Here is a 20,255-nt window from a genome sequence, read left to right as displayed (position 1 = left end):
AATAGTAACATTCGGTTCTATTAACAGAGTTGGTTTTTTTACAATGGGCTAATATCTTCACACATCTGATAGGTCTCACTCACAAGATAACAAAAACAGCAATGTAGGTGTTTCTTCATATCAATCACATTGAATTTATCAGACATATTAAAAGGATAGTCTGTTTTATTTGAGAAATTTACACATACTGTAATTAGTGATATTTTTCAAGAAAACTTTTGAAGTAGACTGTGGTCTGGCTAATAGGTAAGAAAAATTTTCAGTGCATCTTGGGAGTCTATGGCATTTAGATATATTTTAAACACCCATCCTAATTTCCACTGATGAAAATACAGGCAAGCATTTCCACTGTGGCACAGGAGATACTGATCAGTGTAGGAAAGGATGATTTTACTGTACGACTTTAAACAACAGAAAAATGAAATTAATAAATTTTGTTAGAGCATACCTTTCAGAAAGTTTTAGGAATGGTCTGAGGCTCAGAATTAATAAAAAACAGAGCCAGGGACACTCATTTCTGTCTGATAGCAACACGTTTGCACCCCATTACTGTATGTTGTAGGTATAAACTTTGCACTATAAACATTTTTGTGTAAGAAATGTCTTTTGTCTCCCTATTCAAAAATCAAATTATGTTTATTCCAGGCTCCCTTGTCAGTAGGCTGGGAAGGAAATCCAATGTTTTCCCTTTTAATAGGGTTACAGAAGAAAACAGAATTACACGATAGATACCCAGAAATCTGGGTAATAGTTACATTTAAAGGAAAAAAAGGGAAAGTGAAAGGCCAGCTTTGAACACATTATCTGACACCATGGCAAAGGGTAGATTTTCATCTCCTTTTAAACCATAACTAACATGCTTAACCTCTCTACTATGAAGTTTAATCCTTGACCTTGTAAATCAAATATTAAACATGAGGTTGGGAGAATTTCTTATCTACCTTGGCGTTGTCTCATTAACTTGGACACATGATCCCACACATCACATGTCTCATACTTTGTCGGGTACCTCCTCTATCTTTTGCCAGTTTTGTAGAATGTGTTATAAGGACAAGAAATTTATAATAATACCTAGAAAAATATTTTCTACTACACCATCACTTCTCCCTGCTTCTTCTTTACTATGAGAAATAATCACATATACAAATTTTAATAGCATTTTCTGTGATTTGTAGCAATAGAGTGTGTATCTTTTACTGAGTGTATTTCTTTTGGATTACTACCTAATTTTTGTCAAAATATATCTAAATAATACTGAAGCGATTTTTCTGTGCTTCTTCCTGGCATATGTCAAGCTTCGTATTATAATTTTAATACCCAAGTGCCTATGATAAATTTATATTTGTAAACAAGTTTATAATTTGGGTACTTAGAAAACTACCTTAAAGTAATATTTCTTTCAGATTATGCTAGGGAGGTTTACGATAACGATAGCAATATGTATTAAACTTTCTTTTTTTAAAAGATTTATTTATTTACTTATGAGAGACACAGAGAGAGGCAGAGACAAGGCAGAGGGGGAAGCAGGCTCCCTGCCGGGAGCCGGATGCGGGACTCAATCCTGGGACCGGGATCATGCCCTGGGCCAAAGGCAGATGCTCAACCACTGAGCCACCCAGGTGTCCCTGTGTTGAACTTTCATATTCTTTTGTTATAGTGGTTATGCGAGTGATATAAAGTAAAAATAAATTGTGTTCATTTTTTATTTTGCGGCTTAAAAATCATTTATTTCAATTCTTTAATCCTTATAATAAATCCTTATAATAAACATGTGAGGTTAAATATCCTATTGGCATTGACTTTCAGAGACCTAGGGCTCAGAGAGATTAATTGGTGACCCAAGAAGCAGAGCTGATCATTGGCCCAAATGGGCCTGACTTTTGACTCACTGCCCTTCCCACTACAACTTAGCACAATTCTGCGAAACCTCATAAATTTCTGTGCTCTGTGAATTTCAGAACTCAGCTGAAGGACCATCATTGCTAGGGGAAGGCTAATTACCAATACAGAATCACTGCAAGGAAAGGATAAAATCAGGAATTCACACTCGCAGTAATAAAGAGAGAGAATGTTTTTGGTTTGCTTCCTTTTGCACTCTTCTTCCTTAACTCAAATGAAATTTAAGAGTCATAATTTGAAACTCTGCCATTAGCTCCATCAGAAATATTAAATGTCAAATAAAGTGATCCTTACTGGCCATAAAATGAACAACCTTTATTATTCTAAGGAGATAGAAAATACTTTATGTGAGTAGTAGAGAAATTGCCAAAAAAGCTATTTTATTTCAGTCTGTGGACAAGTTAATGTGCTACTGGAAAAAGCATATATATTCTGACCTAATTAATTCCCAGAGAACATGGTTCTAAAAAGAGTGCTCAGTAATTACCCTTCTCTCGGTTTACTCCACTGTCATTTGGACAGTAGCTTGGTGCATTCTGAGAACAGGATCTCAGTCATGAGTTAGTTACTTCTTTATTAAGGCTTCTGTTGCAGTGCTTTCTGGAATACTTTCTACCTTGGTAGGTAGGCATCTTTCTGCGTGTAGTTGGATGTTCACTCCAGTTCCTGGGTCCTTGAGCCTCAACTGAGCAGATTTCCTCTGATAAAATTGTGTCACCTCTGTGCTGTTGTTCTGATGACACTGCCTCTAGGCACACCCCTGCTAACATACAGTTTGTTATCTCACACCTACAGAAATTGAGAAAGATAGTTTCAGTACTCTTCCACCTTCTAATGTGAGTGATTTATATGCTTGAGAAGCATATAAACAGAAAAATGTACAAATGAAGGAATGGGGAAGTGACTGCTATGACTATTTAGCATTTCCTTCTGGGAAGTACATACAGAAAAGTACGATATAGTACATTTTGTTCTAGATCTAATATAGCAGATTGCTATTTTTTCCTCTATGTGAAGGAAGAAGGAGTCATTTAAATTTAAAATTCTCTCCTTTCAAGAGCCATTAGGGGCGTGCTTGGCATACCTATGTGATAAGATGATCACTCTATTCTTATCATGACATGTCTTATTCCTTAGAGTTCATTTATACATTGTTACTTAAAACATGCTCAATGTTACCAAAAATCACTGAGCTAAGTAGATACTTGGCTGGTAAGAGTTGGTTTTAATCCATCTAAGTTATTTTGCTATCTCTAAAGTTCACACAAATAATTCCTCTTGATAGTGGATGCATGTACTCAACCTCTCTTTGATTAACAGGTATGTTAACATAGCTCTTATTGTAAATAAATTCAGTCCTTCTTTTTCTTTTCTACAGGATAACATTTTTAAGCTGGAGGACTCACATTTTGAAAATGGCCGTGGGAAGAGTCCATATGACCCTAAACTGCTGACGGCATCTCTTTTAATAGGTATGTGGTCAACGATTAGTTAAACAGTGAATTTTCTAAGGATAACAACCAGACCGCATGTACCTTTTTTATATGCCAAGATTTTCCACTCTTAATCACAAACTATTTCAGGAGGATGTCAGTTGAAATATTTTCAAATATTTTTAAAATAAAGAAAAACACTAAATGCTGCTTTGATTTTTACAGTGTCTAGTCTGTGATTCTTTTTAATCAAGATGGTTTAATAAGTGTCTTTAAAGTTGTCTACTCAATAACTACACATCCCCACTAGAACTTTAAAATTTATATTCTGAGAGAAAATGGTTTTGGTTTTCATTTTATGAAAGAGGTGTTTCCAGGGGGCATTTCAACAAGTCAGAAGGAAAGAATGAGATTCAGTCTATCTTGTTCATTATAGTTCCAAGATTTGTCACACTCTCAACGTTTGGACAACTTAATCAGCACAATCAGTTTTAATGGTCATACAATTGGCCCTATTGTGTTACCTTGAATTAATGAAGGACCTCTGTATTTATCTTTTATTTTTTTTTAACTTTAGGTCTCTTTTTTTAATGTAACAAAACATTTAATGTATTTCCTCTACACTTTCCTCTAACCACCTTCTTTTCGGTTCATCTTCTTTTCCTTCAACAATGTGGCTGGGTAGGGAAATGCTTAGTTATCATTCAAAGGGATGGAAATAGGAAGACCGAAGTAAGCAAAAGAAGAAAACTTTAGTCTCTGTTGAAAGATAAAGAATTGTTTACACATACTTTTTTTTGAAGGTTTTATTTATTTATTCACGAGAGACAGAGAAAAAGAGAGAGAGAGAGGGAGAGGCAGAGACACAGGCAGAGGGAGAAGCAGGCTCCATGCAGGGAGCCCGACGGGGGACTCGATCCCCGGGATCACGCCCTGAGCTGGAAGGCAGACGCTTAACCGCTGAGCCATCTAGGTGTCCCATTTCCACATACTTTTAATCACCTTTAGACTATATTAAATAAACACACAAACAAAAAGTGATACATCATTAAACAATTTTTCTTTTTTTCTTTTACTTTTGGGCATACCAGTAGCCGGAAACAAAAGATTCTGGGCCATTACCCTATTCCCGAATATATTTTTCTATATGATCATGTAGAAATTATATAACTTTTGTTTCCTTTTCTTTTTCTTTGTTTCCCTTTCTAGAAAATACAGAAAGTCATTATTTAATAATAAAAATAGTAGTGAAGCTTATCAAGTATAAAATTTCTAATTGAATTTTGAATGAGAAATCTAGATTTTTGAAAAGGAAATGCAGGTTATTATCTGATGTGTTTTAAGTTCAGTTTTACCAGTCTTTTGTTACAGAACGACTCTTTCTACTTAACAGAATAAACTCTAGTCCTAGTGACTACAGCATTAAGTATGAAGATATATTCTTTCCAGGATTCTCTAATGTTTACTTTACCAGTGTGCCTCACCGATGTCTTTTCTATTAAGAATAAGAACATTATAACATGAATTATCTCCTGTATAGCTTTTCAGATGTAGACAATTTCAGTCCATTTGATCCATTTATAGAGCATTTTAACAAAACTTTTAAAACCTGAAGGGATGCAGCAAATGTAGCACACTTATAATTTTCCTTTTCACAGATGGCCTAGTGATTACATGTGGATGACTTCCTTAAGTGCACACACAGAAACGTGAAGGTTGTCTTAAACCAAGGGGAGGAGCTCTACCTTGCTCAAACTTGCAGCCTTATTTAAATTGCATATTTAAAAAAAAATAGATATTCCTCCAAAAGCAGTATGTTAAATTGTACCTAAAGCAGCTTTTAATTTGTGGTATGTTTCTCAGTGGGGATTTGCTTGATTATTTATTTTAATATTCCATTGAGAAAGGATGATGACAAGTAAGTATTACATAGTTCATATGGTATGCAACCACACAAAGTCCACAAAGACTATGAAACTCCATCGTTTTGGTTTTATTTAGAACTTCTTTGAAAATGCTGTATAGGTTTGTGAAAAGGAAAATGAATGAAGGAAGTTTCATGAGTCAAGAAGAATATGTGTGGCTAAAAAGAAAAGCAGCTTTTACATGGAAGTCCACACTTTACTTACCTGATACAGTAAAATAATCAAGTAACTTTTAGAGGTATTTGGTGCTTCTGGACAAGGAAAATTATTCAAGTCAACATAAATTAATTCCTGAATCCTCTGAAGAGCAAGCTACAGAAAAATGAACAAGCCATGCTAGACCTTGTAAAATCCCTCAAAATATAAATTCTTCCCCTCATAGGACACTTAGTTCCCCTTGTTGGGTGTTTCTTGGCATTTTTCTCTTGTGTCGCTTTAAAAAGAACTGAAGTTTTTTTAACATAATTATTTTCTATACCACTTCCCAAACTTTTACATGGAAGGGTAGCACCTGTCTCTAAAATACAGTTTGTATATTGCATATTAGAGAATGGTTATTGGAAAAGCCTATCTGCCCAAGAGATTTTGCATGTATTCTCCTTGTTTCCGCACATAAGAGAAATTGTCAAGTTATTTCTGGGCTGTTTTCTTCCCCAATACTGGGAAATAAAATTTCATGTTTGACTCAAACCACCTATCAACTGGTTAGATGAATCTTGACAACAGATACTTTTTATATCATCAGTCTTTCTATTACGTAGTTTCAACCAGTAATAAACTTTAAAACCCAGATGACAGCTTAAAAATTAGTTTATGAAATTTATCAATGCTTGCTATAACTTCTTTTCAAAATGCCATGGTTTTTTATCATTAGTATTTTTAATAGACTTCGCTTTTTAGAGCAGTTTTAGGTTTACAGTAAAATTAATGAAAAGGCATCAGAGATATCACATATCCCCCCACACACCCACTCATATAGACTCCACCATTATCCACTTCCTCCACCAGAATGGTACATTTTTACAAGTGATGAACCAACACTGACACATCATTATAACTCACTGGTATAAGGAGGGCACTTGGAGGGCACTCGTTGTGACGAATACTGGAGATTATATGTTAGTGATGAATCACTAAACTCTATTCCTGAAACCAATATTACACTATATGTTAACTAACTGGAATTTAAACAAAGTGCCATGTGTTGTTAAGCTGATGACCACAGGAAATATGGATTCTTCCCTGAGCAATGCATAGCTACTAATTAAGTCTCCAAATCCTATAACCTGTCCTAAGTTTGTAAATCTTCTTAGTAAATTTTTCAAATCTCCTTTAATAAAAGTCATTGTCAATGTTAAATTATTACAGTATTTATTTTTAAGTAAGTCTTATTTCATCCACCTATAAATATTTTAATTTTAGTGACTTTGTTTAAAAATTCTTTATTAAAGGGATCCCTGGGTGGCGCAGCGGTTTAGCGCCTGCCTTTGGCCCAGGGCGCAATCCTGGAGACCCAGGATCGAATCCCACGTCGGGCTCCCGGTGCATGGAGCCTGCTTCTCCCTCTGCCTATGTCTCTGCCTCTCTCTCTCTCTCTGTGACTATCATAAATAAATAAAAATTAAAAAAAATATATATATATATATAAAATTCCCTTCCCTTCCTATAAAAAAAAAAGAAAGAAAAATTCTTTATTAAAAATAGCAGTTTCTCCCCTACTCAGAACAAATGCCAGATGTGGACATAAGAATAAAATCTTATATTTTCCACACCAATTAAGTGTCATCTCACATTTTCATGATCTGTAAAGAGTAGTCAACTTGAAAGTAGTTTTATTTCCTCGTTGCAGTCTTCCCTAGGCATTGTAGTGCTAATAATTTAGAAATAACCCATCACTAAGTAATATTATTGAAATCCATTCCAGGGGTCTAGGACTCTTAGTGATGGTCTGTTTCCCCAAGCTAGAACTCTGCCTTGCCTCAGGAAAAAAATATAATTTGACATTAGAATATGCTCTCACTTGGTATTAGATGAAATGAGATACTCCCTAAATTAATTAACTATAATTGAAAATATTATTTGAGCCTCCCAGAGCCTTAGTTTCTTTATATGTAAAATGACATGGCCATGCTAATTCCACTAGTTTGTTGTGAAAGTTAAATAAGAATTTAATAATGTAGCACATTTGGGTACTTACATATTTCTAGAATGTATGAAGAAGTAGAAACCAAGAAGAGAAAGTAATAATAGTGGTTGCTATAAAGGAATCTGAGAGATTTAGATTTGGTACCTTATAAATTTCATATTTTAAATTTTGTACCATGTGCACATATAAGCTACTAAAAGAAGTTAGTTTTAAAAGGACAAAATAAGTAACAAAGCCAGCACATTACATTTATTGGTACAGAGAAGATGCTCAATAGATGTAAAAATCCAAAATTATCCCTACACCCGCCCACTCTCAAAAAAATGGATTTCATCCATGCCCTGCATATGTGTGTTTGTGTGTATCTGTGTGCAAGAGAAAGAGAGACAAGAATTTATTTTTCCTCTGTTTCTAATTACTCTGCTACTCTGTGAGTGGAATTTACTTAAGGTGTTAACAACATAATGACTTGTCCTTAGGTTTGTTTGATTTTTGCTCAACATCCATGTCACACATTACACCTGTGTTAGTAATGCTGTGATTTCATCAGGAAATGTTTTTTTTTTTTTCACCTTCTACTTCTTCTCACCACACCCTTCTTAGGAATTGTAATCCAACACATTAACTGATCTAAGCCACATTTTTACTTCATTTTGAGCTGTGAACATAAAGTCCAGAAGTACATATGACCTTTTGTTTTTAGCACAGGCTTCTCGGATCATTCTGCCGTGGTGGAAATGCGGCTCACTAGACTCTTTGTTCACCTCAGCAAGGAATGGTTTCCTCAGAGATGAACCAAAACTGGGTATTCTATGTTAGTGATGAATCACTTACAGTTAAGAAAGAATGGCAGGATACTCAAACAGCCACTTTCATATTTGACAATATTTTAGATTGTTAGTTTCATCTGTCAGCACTAATTTTTCTTAGTCTGATGTATTATTTTTGAGACTTCAAACTTGCCATATTATGTCTTTTGTGGAGAGACTAAAACCTTTGTTGGACAGAGTATCCCCAACCACTTTTTGATACATATAACAATTCCTTGAGTATATTATTGTACCATCAATTTAATAAAATTGGACAAATGTCATATTTTCTTTCACTAGTAGCTTAGTACATTTGGAAAACCTCAAAAGTATGCATTTTAATCAAAATGCATCTGAATCATTGTAGGATAACATTTACTTAATACACTGCTTCAGGTTTCAAGAAGACATATATTAAGGGTCAGAAAACTGGAAAATTAACACTATGCCCAAGAATCAACACATAATTTGATAACTTCATAAATGACCTAGAAACTACAAAAGAAGTTTGGCAAGTAGACTTTTTTGTTAAACATATTTGTTCTCCAAAATAAGCCAACTGAGATAGAGTAAATTTCTTATACTCAGTTATCATTAGATTATTTTATATAGCCACAGAATATACTAAATCTTTAATCTATGGTGGAAATGCACAAGTATATTAAATAAAATATATTCTAAGTTGACTATTATTTATTTGCTTATGAGAATGCAAAAGTAGGATATCCTATCACCTATATACATTTGAGTGAAATAATAAATATGTCCTACAATTTCTGTGGAACAATCATCCCTGGTAAGAATCCTACAGACATCTCAGCAGAGGATCTGATTTAAGGCCTAGTATAAAAAACGGTTACTGATAGTGAGCACTGACAATATGAGAATGTACCCTTCCTGGTCATTTAATCGTCTGGTGCCCTACAGCTCACAGAAATCACATTGACTCTTGCTAAAAATAATATGCAGGTGGGAGGGAATTTCTTATGACTGGAGGCAACTGGTGCCTAAACCACGAACTTCCTTTTGTGTCCAAGTCAGTTCTTTAATTCCATTTTTAGTAATAAATTGGTCAGTAGTTCTCCAACTCAAGAACTCTCTGCTTTCTCTAATGACCTCTCTGCACTTCTCTAAATGACCTATTTATCTCTTCTTGAAAGAAAAACAAAATCAATCTTTCTGCCTTTCCTTCATGTATATTGATTTTTGCCTTGCTTATGTGGGAGTGAGTTAAAAAAAAGTATAAGTTGTGAAACAAGTATATAAATTAATAAGAGAAACAAATACCTATTTATATCCAAATAACAGTTTCTTTTGGTGTTGTTTTATTATTTCAGCTCTCCCCTGAATAGAGTTTACATGTAATAGCAACCATAATTAGGGATTTTAGTCAAACTAAAGCAAGCCTAATTTAAAAAAAGATTGAGTGAAATAGGGGAAAGGGACTAAATCTGCTAATTTCCAGTTATATAGTAAAATAAGTCACAGAGATATATAAAAAAAAGGATTGATTACGTTCTTTACTCTTCCATTTCTGATTATACCTCTTGTTGGGCGTGTTCTGTCTCACTGCACCCTGATATGAAATTGCTCAGTTTTCTCCTTTTCGTGGTTCTCTTTCTACTGTTCCTGATTTTCATTACCTAACATGTGATTGAGAGGGCAATGAGATTCAACTAATAATTTAACACTTTTGATTTTTCGAGGTAAAGAGGATACAAGGCATCCTATGTCAGGTGCTGCAACGTGAAAATACTTGAACATGAAAATTTTAGGCTGCCTTTACAACACATTCTTAACTAATGCGCTGTTGTTCACACAGATCAAGAAAACTAATTCACTTGAAGTTTAAAGTTCCATTACATCTATTTATCAATTGTTAAAAGGCAAAATACCAACCTTAATAAAAAAAGTGTTACAGTGATTGAAAACAAGTTAAAATTACGGAGACAATAGCCGTTTACATATTCCAAGGTGCCTTTGAAATTTGTAGATAGCTTATTCACAGCATTTTGGTGCTTTTAGAAAAGGTTTATTTTTACCTTATGGGCAGATAAAATGTTATTATAGCATACTATGGTGAGAGCAGGTCAGATTTGAACTTGATATTTAATTAAGTGAAGGGAACACAGGATGATTTTGAATCCCGAAGATACCATAGTATGATAGTTTAGAATGTAATAGAGTGCCATTCATTTACCTACTAATTTGTGCTTAAAATATTGTCAAACCATCATTTTTATTTGTCTTGATTCACAACAATCCAAAAATATCACAATCTTAAAACTCATCTGTAAGAAAAGATGTCTTTTTATTAATATTTCAAGCTAACTAAACCTTGGAGTTGCACAGTGATTCTTTCTGCTTAGCTCTTCTCCACTGCCTTGGACATTCTCTAAAGGTTGGTGCATCCAGACACATCAAAGAACTAACCACCAAAGGAATTGACTGAGTTGGACCACTGAGCATGTCTATTTTCATTATGAAACCTTTATTTGCAATTGAGAACTGAGTGTGATCAAAGAGTATCGTTTGAAAAATCAGCTAAATGAGACTTTCCCAATGGCGTTTATAATTAAAGATGCACAGGGAATTTTTCCAGTTTATCTAATATGAAAATCATTTGGAAATTATAGTGCTATACAAATGTTTAAGTTATAATTTATCACCTCATTTTATTTTCTAATCATTTTTCAAGTCAGTGAATGCAGAAAGATTAACTTATCCAAATGACCAACAAGATAATACTAAGTTTATTGTCATTGTGGTAGATTATTTAGAGAAAATTCTATATTTTTTGTTGTTTCATTTTGCTAGTAATTCACTATAAGTAAGCAGGCAATAATGTGTTTTCTGGATTAAATAATAGGAGGTACTTTCTGTTTAAAGAAAAGAAAGTATAATTTTTTTCAACCTTCAGTTAAGTAAAAGCTTGTTTGGGTTAGTGTAAAAAGACTGGGATTAAACAGGCCTGAGTTTGAACTTTCACCCTTACTTTCCTAGTCATTAGCTGAGCAACCTTAGGTTTCGTGAACTATAAAATAGGGACAACATTTACATCATGGGGTTGTTGACAGACTAAATGAGATAATTTGAAAGTGTCAAGCCACTGCCTAGCTGCCCAGCAAACACAGAATGGTATTCAGTAAATATTAACTTCTCCTTCTCCTCCCTTTTTCCTTTTCCTTTTTATTTTAAGCTTGTCACTGTGATTCCTCTGTTATTAAACTCTAACCTAGAGTTAATTCAGTTTAAGTAGAAATGAGTCAAAAACCACAATAGAGTCTTGATCTGTGGTGATTATGACCTGTATTTGTCAAAATTTCCTTCTCCTCAGACTTTTTAAAAATGTTTTTAAGTCTTATTTATTTAAGTAATCTCTATACCCAACATGAGGCTCAAACTCATGACCCTGAAATCAGAAGTCATATGCTCTTCTGACTGAGCCAGTCAGGCGCCAGACACATTTCTTTTGTATCTGAGACCATGTATGTGATAGACTTATTTTAAGACTACATGATAACTTAGAGCACTTCTCCCACTTGATATATTCAAAACTAAAAAGCAAGAAAACAAATTTTGCAAGGAAAATATTAGTCCTTTCTAAAGTATTGCAAAATCTTATTCATTCAGATACCACTAAAAAGGAAATATATTGAAATTTTAATTTCCATTAAAATAAAAACTATAAGCAGTATTTTACAGTGGTATCTTACCCTAGTAAATTAGGATTTTAGAGCTGCAGGAGCTATACGCATATAAAAATGTGATGAATGCAGTATGCATCTTGCCTTTTGTCTCACGTCATAATAGAAAGGAATAGTGTGGGGGCATCTGGGTGGCTCAGTGGTTGAGCCTCTACCTTCGACTCAGAGTGTGATCCCAGGGTCCTGGGATCGAGTTCCACATCAAGTTCCCCTTGGGGAGCCTGCTTCTCCCTCTGCCTGTGTCTCTGCCTCTCTCTCTGCGTCTCTCATGAATAAATAAATAAAATCTTAAGAAAAAAGAAAGGAATAAGTGTTAGGTTTTAGTGATGTCCACTGAACCATATTTTACTTCATTTTTTGAAGTTACTACTCACTGAGTAGAGTGAACATTTACTGAATATTTCTTTCAACAAAGACATAGGATAAAAATAAGTAACTGCCTAATGATGCAGACAGTATTCCTGTTTTCTTCCCAGCAGGGTCTCTACATGAAACTTTTATTTTGTTTTGTTTTTCTTTCCTTAATTGAATTAAAGTACCTGTATGTGGTTTTATTTTGTCACAACACAGATGGGGAATTATACTCCGGGACGGCAGCTGATTTTATGGGGCGAGATTTTGCGATCTTCAGAACGCTGGGGCACCACCACCCTATTAGGACGGAGCAGCATGATTCCAGGTGGCTCAATGGTAGGTGGCATGTGCCAGGGCGCAGGCGTGTTACCTAAAAGGTGTAACTGTAGTAGCCCAAGGAGAGCTTTCCCTGTACGCCTTGAGATCTAGTGTGCCATTAAACTGGTGGTGACTTCATGACTGTGGGTGTGAGAAAATAGGGGAAGAAGAAAAAAGTGAGATTAAAAAAATCAGGGAAATATTTACTTTGTGCCAAAATTGAAGTTTCTCAGTAGTTAACTGTGGAAAGAAAGAGATCTGGGCTCGAGCTCCGGAAGGGAGGCAGTGGAAAGAGATAAGATGACTTACCAGGGTTGTCTTACTCAGACACTACAACAAGTCTCACGATTTAGTATTTGTTTCCACCACACCTCTCTTCTTGCCCTGAGAGCATCGTGCATGTTCCTGAGTGTTTAAACAAATTGTAGTGCTGATAACATTACACTGAAAGTGCTTTCAAAATTTCATAAGACTTTTGTATTTTTTCATTTGATTTCTCGTTTCTTCTTCCTAAAATCCTCTCTCAGTTTTTATAGGTGAGAAAATTAAGACTAATATTTTATCTAAGATTTTTCTCTAACCCGGTAGTGGAAGATGTGGACCAAGAACCCAGTTTCCTTAACTTCAGATCCTGGCTTCATCTTGATCAAGTAGATACTTTCTGTTAAACATTCTTTCTCTTCTTAGTCTATAAATAAATTCAGTGAAGGAGAAAATGTTTGAAATTTGTATGCCTAAAATAAATAACATTCTCAGTCATATTTTGAACCAATAATCTTTATATATTCTATGTCAAGTTTGATTTTTTTATTATTCACTGACACATTTATCACAGATTTTTTTATAATGGCCCCCACAGTATTATCATGTTTTTTTTATTATTAAATGACTATCTCCAGGTATATCTGTCTTAAGTCTTATAAAATAAAGCTATCCAGACCCTAACCTTCCATCCATGAACTTGTCTCTGGTTTCACCTACCTAATTAATAAGGATGGAGCTCATGGGGAATAGTCCATCTGTGTTCTCAGTAAGATCCTTGAATATCTCATTCTTTGAACTTCTACCACACTTGTTTTTCTTTCCCTTCTGGGGTAGCCAAAATTCCTTTTATCACTTCTCTCTTTCATTAGTTTGTTAGAGAAAAATCACATTTCTACTGTGAATCTCACTGAAACTTCAGGAGACCATGAGTCTGTGATAATTTTTGTTCTGATATATCTCATACTTTATAGTGACTATTTAAACATAAAACATACCTCAAATTACCTCAGTCAGCATCTCTGGTCTCCTGCAACAGCATTACTGATCATCCTATTATTTTTTATGAATTAATGTGAATGGTGTGTCTTTGCTCTTAATTGTATGGATTGTTTTTCATGAATTTACCCACTGTACGTGTCTTTTGCTGTCTTTATCTCTCCTTCCCTTATTTCTTCTCCTGACCTGAAAACTAGCTCTTGTGTTCTATCCAAATTCTTCCTTTAATCCTGGTCTGACAAAAAGTCCCTCTGTGTCTAAGTCCATAGCCTGGTTGGATCTTGTTTCTCCAACATTCTCTGTTTTTTAATCAGTCTCTCCATTTAGACACTATCTCTTGCCATATTTCTCATTGTTAAAAAGACCTTTCCCATTAAAGTGCTGCTTCTCTTAGCTGCCCTCCTTTCTTGCTCTGCCAAGTTTCCAGTGAGCTTGACATCACTTCCCATTGTTTGTATCTTAAATGCAGATGATGCCTAAGATCATTCATAATTGAGTACAAACACCACGGTAATCAAAAGGGTCTGGACATACAGTCAAATATCCATGCTGGAGGGGAGGGGTATGTGAGGAATAGCGTGTGACCACAAGAAAAATCAGGAGTCTCACCAAGAAAAAGAAAAGATACTGAGATCACCGTAAGACTATGTGTGTAAGACTACAGAAGAACCAAGTTCCAAAATCCCAAGGAACAATCTTGGAATATCCATTGTCAGTTATTAAACTTTGTATGGAGTCAAAATTAGTGGGAAAAACCTCTTTCAATATTGCTATCTGGTCTGTTCTCAAACTGAAATATTTATGTAGGAGGGAAAAATGTTTGTTTTTTTATTCAACAAGAAGGAGACTTTGATCTACTAAGAACTCTAAAGGGCATACAGGCTTTCACTGTCCATGCGAAAGAAAATCCAAGAAGATGGAATAACATAAAGGAGAGCATAGTATCCATTTCATTTTTATGGCCTTGGAGGAAAAAAGTCATCAAGTTAAAGCTGCTTTTGTGTTGCACACTTCCATGTTGACAGCTGAGTTTGAAGAATTTACACTGTGGGAAAGCAGTCATTGTCCACAGCTCTGTACTTCATCTTGCAAATGTGTAGTTCATTTGAGAATTCAGTTATCAGTCTCTCAGCACTAAACGTGAGAACTGATTTTACCAAATTAGCACAAAGGTTACATTTGACAGGGTGCAGAAACCACAACTGCTGCAAGATGGAGGATGCAGACACATTTGAGATAGAACCAAGGGACTGTGTGAATCACAAGCCTCCTGAAATTAAATGCCATTCCAGAATAAAATTGGAAACATAATGTTTACATATTCATGCATAAAATAAATGGGTTTGAGGCATCAGCATAGACTACACAATCATTTGTACTGCCAGAAGTAATAAATACTTGCAAGGTACTTTCTGAAAAGTCTTTGGGGCTATTAAAATTAATTTGGCACAGGACTTACTTTACTTTTCTTAAATCAATTCAAACCTATTCAGTTACTTTGGACAAATCAGGTGGCCTATTTTAGGTGACTTAATTTTATTTCTGCTAAAGAAATAAAGTCAGTTGCCTAGAAGTAGACCTTAAAATATCTCGATATTTTAATGGAATTTCACTATTTTCATAATCACTGAAATTTACCTCTTTTATAAGAGCATCAATCAGGGTTTAAATTTAGTTTCATTGTTACAGGAAAAATTAGGGATGAGTAACAATTTTAGATGAAAGAACAGAAGAGAGATAGAATCTCTTGATTTTTACATAACTTGATTTTTAAAAAATATATTTTAAAAATTAGCCCCTAGTTTAGAGTTAGTAGATGTTAAAACAGCTTTTGATTTTGGAAAATATACTCCTATGTGTTTGACATGATGTGCCCAAATTCACTATGCTTTTCTCGTGCCTTATAAATTCTTTCAATATTATATCATTTTAACTTCATTTAAACTTCAACTCCAGTTTCACCTCACTAACAGTGTGAAAATGAGGTACAGTTGTTCTCTATGTGCTCATGGCAAGGAAGCAAGTTTATGCTGCTGTCTTAGAAATGATTTCTTAACATTTAGCATGTAAATACTACTCATTTGTTCTTACACGTGTTAGCCATTCATTAGAGCAGGTGGATGGCTCACCCACCTTTATTTTTCTTTTTGATGAATACTATTTCCAGTATTGTTTGTGTCTTGGACTGATGCTGGGATGCAGTATGATATGGAGGAAAGACTGTGCTCTTTAGAGTAAGACAAAGCTTCACCTTGACTTTAGTTTTAATGGGATTGTGCTACTACCTACCTCTTAACAGTTGTGAAAACTGGCATGCCCATGTTTAAAAAGTACTACTAAGTGAATGATTGGCATATAGTAAGCACTTAATAATTGGGAATTTTCTCTGTATCCTTTCTCCCACTTTCATTGGGTGGAGCATGCTTAGGAGGCTTTGTCAGACTCATTCTGTGAGTGATTATAGTTGAGTCAGGGTGAAAGGGCAGTGAGAGTCTGGTTTAATATAGGAAACCACATGGATCCTTGAAAGAGCCAAGGCCCAGTGAACACAAACAGACCTAATTACAGTGCCCAGAGTGTGAGGCCTTCCCACTCATTTCAGGAAGACCTGTTTTCTTTTAGTGGAATTTCCTAAAAGGATCGTGCCTGTGGATAGACCAACCCACTTGCTTTTTTCTGTAATTGAAATGGTATGCAAGTCATCATTCCACTTCCTCTCACTTGTAACATTCATACCGGGATGGCCTGCCCTCACTGGAATCAGCATAGCTTCCTCTGCGGTCATGTACTAGGATATTTCATGTTCTCTAAAGATTCAAGTTTCTCCACAAGACATTTTTATGAAAATAGAACCAAGAAATGTGACCGCAAATAATCTAAGAGAGCACAAATTAATATTACATAGGACATAATCTGAAATCACTTAACGCAACTCTTTCGATGCTTTATTTTAGTTCTACCATCTTCAAATGCATAAACTGTCATAAAGTATCCAGTTGGAAATTTTTATAAGTAAAATGAATTATCTAGCTTTGCATAATGTCAAACTTCTTAATGATGCCAGTCTGAATTACCTCTCTGGCTTAAGTATGTCAGTATTATTTTGCTGACCTTGGGAGAAAAAGCTCTCCGGATGCCTTATTTTATGGTTATATGAACAGATGAGTATCATAGAAGTTGAGTGATCACTTAGTTAAAACAACAACAACAACTGTAAATGTCCTCTTGGTTTTCATAGATTATGAAAAAAGCAACAGAAATATTGTCTTTTTTTAACTTTTAGATTACATCACCTATGAATTATACTCTGTATTCATTAAACATCCTGAGGTATCAGTATAAGGAGTCACAAATAAAAATGATAATATTTTTGGATATTTTTGCTGAAATTATCCTGAAACATAGATATATAATAATTTAAAACAGTCTGTTCCTAAACACAACCAAATAGTTTTCTGAGGTTTTTTTCTCATGAATCTATTTCCCAGAAAAATTTTCATACTGATAGATAATGCATACTCTCAAAAATATAATCTTTTTTTAAAAAACTATACAGCATGAAATTGCTCTACTCTCCAAATAATGATAAATTTAATAAACTCACTAAATACAACTTTTCTTTTTGTAAAGTCCAAAAAGCTACCAAAATGTAACTTTATTTGGTCTCTTTTAATGAGGACCTATTTTCTATCTCACATTTTGTCTAAAGAACATAATCATTTTCAACTGATTTTGTTTGAAATTATTCGCACTAATGAAGAGAAATGAATAAAACTTTGGAATAAAAATTAACTCATTAGTGGCAATGCTTGGAAGGTGATTTTGTTTTTTCAGGCCCCTGAGACAACATACCTGGATAGAATTGTTAGGATGTACTATTTTAACTTTATTCGATGATGGGCTAAAAAGTACAACTCTCCAGTATGGCATATTAGCCACAAATTTTGAACCACTTATTTCAGAATTTCTCATTGAATGATGAGACTAGAGAAATAACATTTAAGGGTTTTATTACATTTATTTAAGGGAATCCCACATTTTAAATTAAAATTGATGGAAATACAGAAAAGTGAGACAGTATCTTAGAAAATTCTTTAAATCAAAGCCAGCTCCCTATTTCTTCTTGGTTTTCACCATTTTTCTCTCTAGTCTTATCATCAGTTTAATGAATAGAGAGCCTGTCTACACCAATTTCCTCTTCTAGACTCACGACATTCAGAGCTCACTGGGCCTCAATAGGGATTTACTGATGACTGGGTAATCTGGGTTCATGTGTGCAGTGACATCAAGCAAGAGATTTACCCAAAGAAGTGGATGCCATGACAATGTGTGTAACCATGGTGTGACTGGCCTCTCTGACATGGCTCTCAAAAGCTTTCCCTCTGTGAAAACAGAAGCCTGTTTGCAAATTAATTAGTTTCTGGCGGCAGCTTGATTGTTGACCCAGAGTTTGTAGAGTGGAAAAACAATCAGATTAGTGTGCTCGGGGTAAAAGACCAGTGTGCAGTTGCGTGTGGCTTGCTCAACTATTGAAACTATGAATGGACTGAAACAAATTCTTTTCTGAGAAGCCCAGGCAGAGGTTAAGTGTGATGAGCCTAGAGCTCCCCAACAGCAGGGGCTGGGGAATTAAAGGATTTTAGCCAGATAAAGCTGAATGAAGGCAAGCAATGCCATTGAATTTTAATAGCATGGATAGTTTGGGGAGGGGGAAAAAAAAACCACTCCTTACTTCCTAATCACTCTGAGGGGAAAGAATAAGTTTGCAATGTTATAAATGTCCACTTGACACAAATACTTTCACAGTGGTAGATTTCAGAAGCTTTCAGACTGGAAGGTTTTAATTATAATGTCTTAAAAGCTAATATCATAATATCAAAATGGCAAAAAAAAAAGCGATAAAGTAACCTGCCTTTTCAAGTAGATAAAATTTTCATTTATATACCCTATTTTATGAAGTGTAATCTTCACCTGCCCACTAAAATTAATCCTGAATCAAGGAGAAATGTTGACTCCTGAGAATATATATCAAGAATCAAATCAGATAATTATGCCAAAAAATGAAGTCTGCAAGCTTAGAATAAAGATAAGTTACACATGCAGTTTTTGATGATTAAAATTTGTTTCAGTCAATAAATTATTGTTTATACTTTCTTTTGTAAGATTACCTAAAAAAATAAGCCATGTATACTCTTTTTCTTTAGATACCACTGTCAGATGTCTCCTTAATAACAGCTCTGGTGGCTATCACAATACTTCCCCATTCAAAAATCACTTATGTCTTTCAATTTACAAGTGACTTGAATCCAGATTTTGTTGCCTGTCAAGTCCTTTATCATCTAATCCTAAATGACTTCTCCAGTATTAAACACTAACACACTCAAATCAAATAGAGTTGGTTGTCCTCAAATTACTATCTTTTTCATTTAAACCCATTCTCCTGATTGATTTTAATCTCAAGAGCACATAGGTGCTTGCTCTTACTTATAATTAGTAATAATAATTTATGAATTAATGTAAGTATAAATGTTTTATTTATTAGAAGTGTAGTTTTTAGGATTTTGCTTGATGATTTGCTAAATTATAACTGGTTTTGGATTTTTTTTAATTTAATTTTATTTATTTATGATAGGCACACAGTGAGAGAGAGAGAGGCAGAGACATAGGCAGAGGGAGTAGCAGGCTCCACGCACCGGGAGCCCGACATGGGATTCGATCCCCGGTCTCCAGGATCGCGCCCTGGCCAAAGGCAGGCGCCAAACCGCTGAGCCACCCAGGGATCCCCACTGGTTTTGGATTTAACATAAGCTGACAATATAAAGAGCCCGTCAAAAATGTGTCTTTTAAATATGTTTATAAATTTGTCTAAATTCACATAAATGCAAATAATCTTTTTTTGCACCTTTAATTGCTAATTTTAAAAAAGAATATCAGGTTTTTTTTTTTTTTTTAAAAAAAAAGAATATCAGGGTTTTGCTTTCAAAGAGCACTATCCCATTTATACATTTATAAAATCCTAACCCGGATATAATGGGAAATAGATGACAGCAGAGGATAGCCTTCCCTTTGGGAGTCACACTGCCTTTTCTGTTTAGCATACAATGGCATTTAAGTTACAGCCAATACAGAATAGTTTTTCAGTTTACACATTGTCTTATGACACACTTGCAATTTAGTGAACTTTATTATCACTGATCCTGAAAGTTAAATAATGCCAAGGCTGATATCAAACTAATGACTGCCACTTAATAGCTTATGGAGTCAGTGTTTATCAAATATGTTTTCTAAACACATTTAAGAATAAATGAATAAATTGTACCAAGGTTTTGCAGGATGAAAGCTGTCACATAAGTCACATGAAAATAAATGAATTCTGAAGATAGGAAACAATAACACATAGATTA

At 34.6% G+C, this 20,255-nt stretch overlaps 1 protein-coding gene across 1 annotated transcript in view; it reads left to right on the top strand.

Moving 5' to 3' along the window:
- Positions 1–20,255, top strand: part of SEMA3A (semaphorin 3A) — a 200,021-nt gene that overhangs the window by 112,410 nt on the left and 67,356 nt on the right. The window contains 2 exon segments of the mRNA XM_055300759.1: positions 3,278–3,371; positions 12,490–12,609. Of these exon segments, the coding sequence (XP_055156734.1) occupies positions 3,278–3,371; positions 12,490–12,609 (214 nt within the window).

Source organism: Nyctereutes procyonoides, unplaced genomic scaffold (assembly GCF_905146905.1).
Source record: "Nyctereutes procyonoides isolate TBG_1078 unplaced genomic scaffold, NYPRO_anot_genome, whole genome shotgun sequence".
Lineage (NCBI taxonomy): Eukaryota > Metazoa > Chordata > Mammalia > Carnivora > Canidae > Nyctereutes > Nyctereutes procyonoides.
Note: the sequence above shows the minus strand (reverse complement) of the source record. Positions and strands in the feature narration are given on the sequence as shown.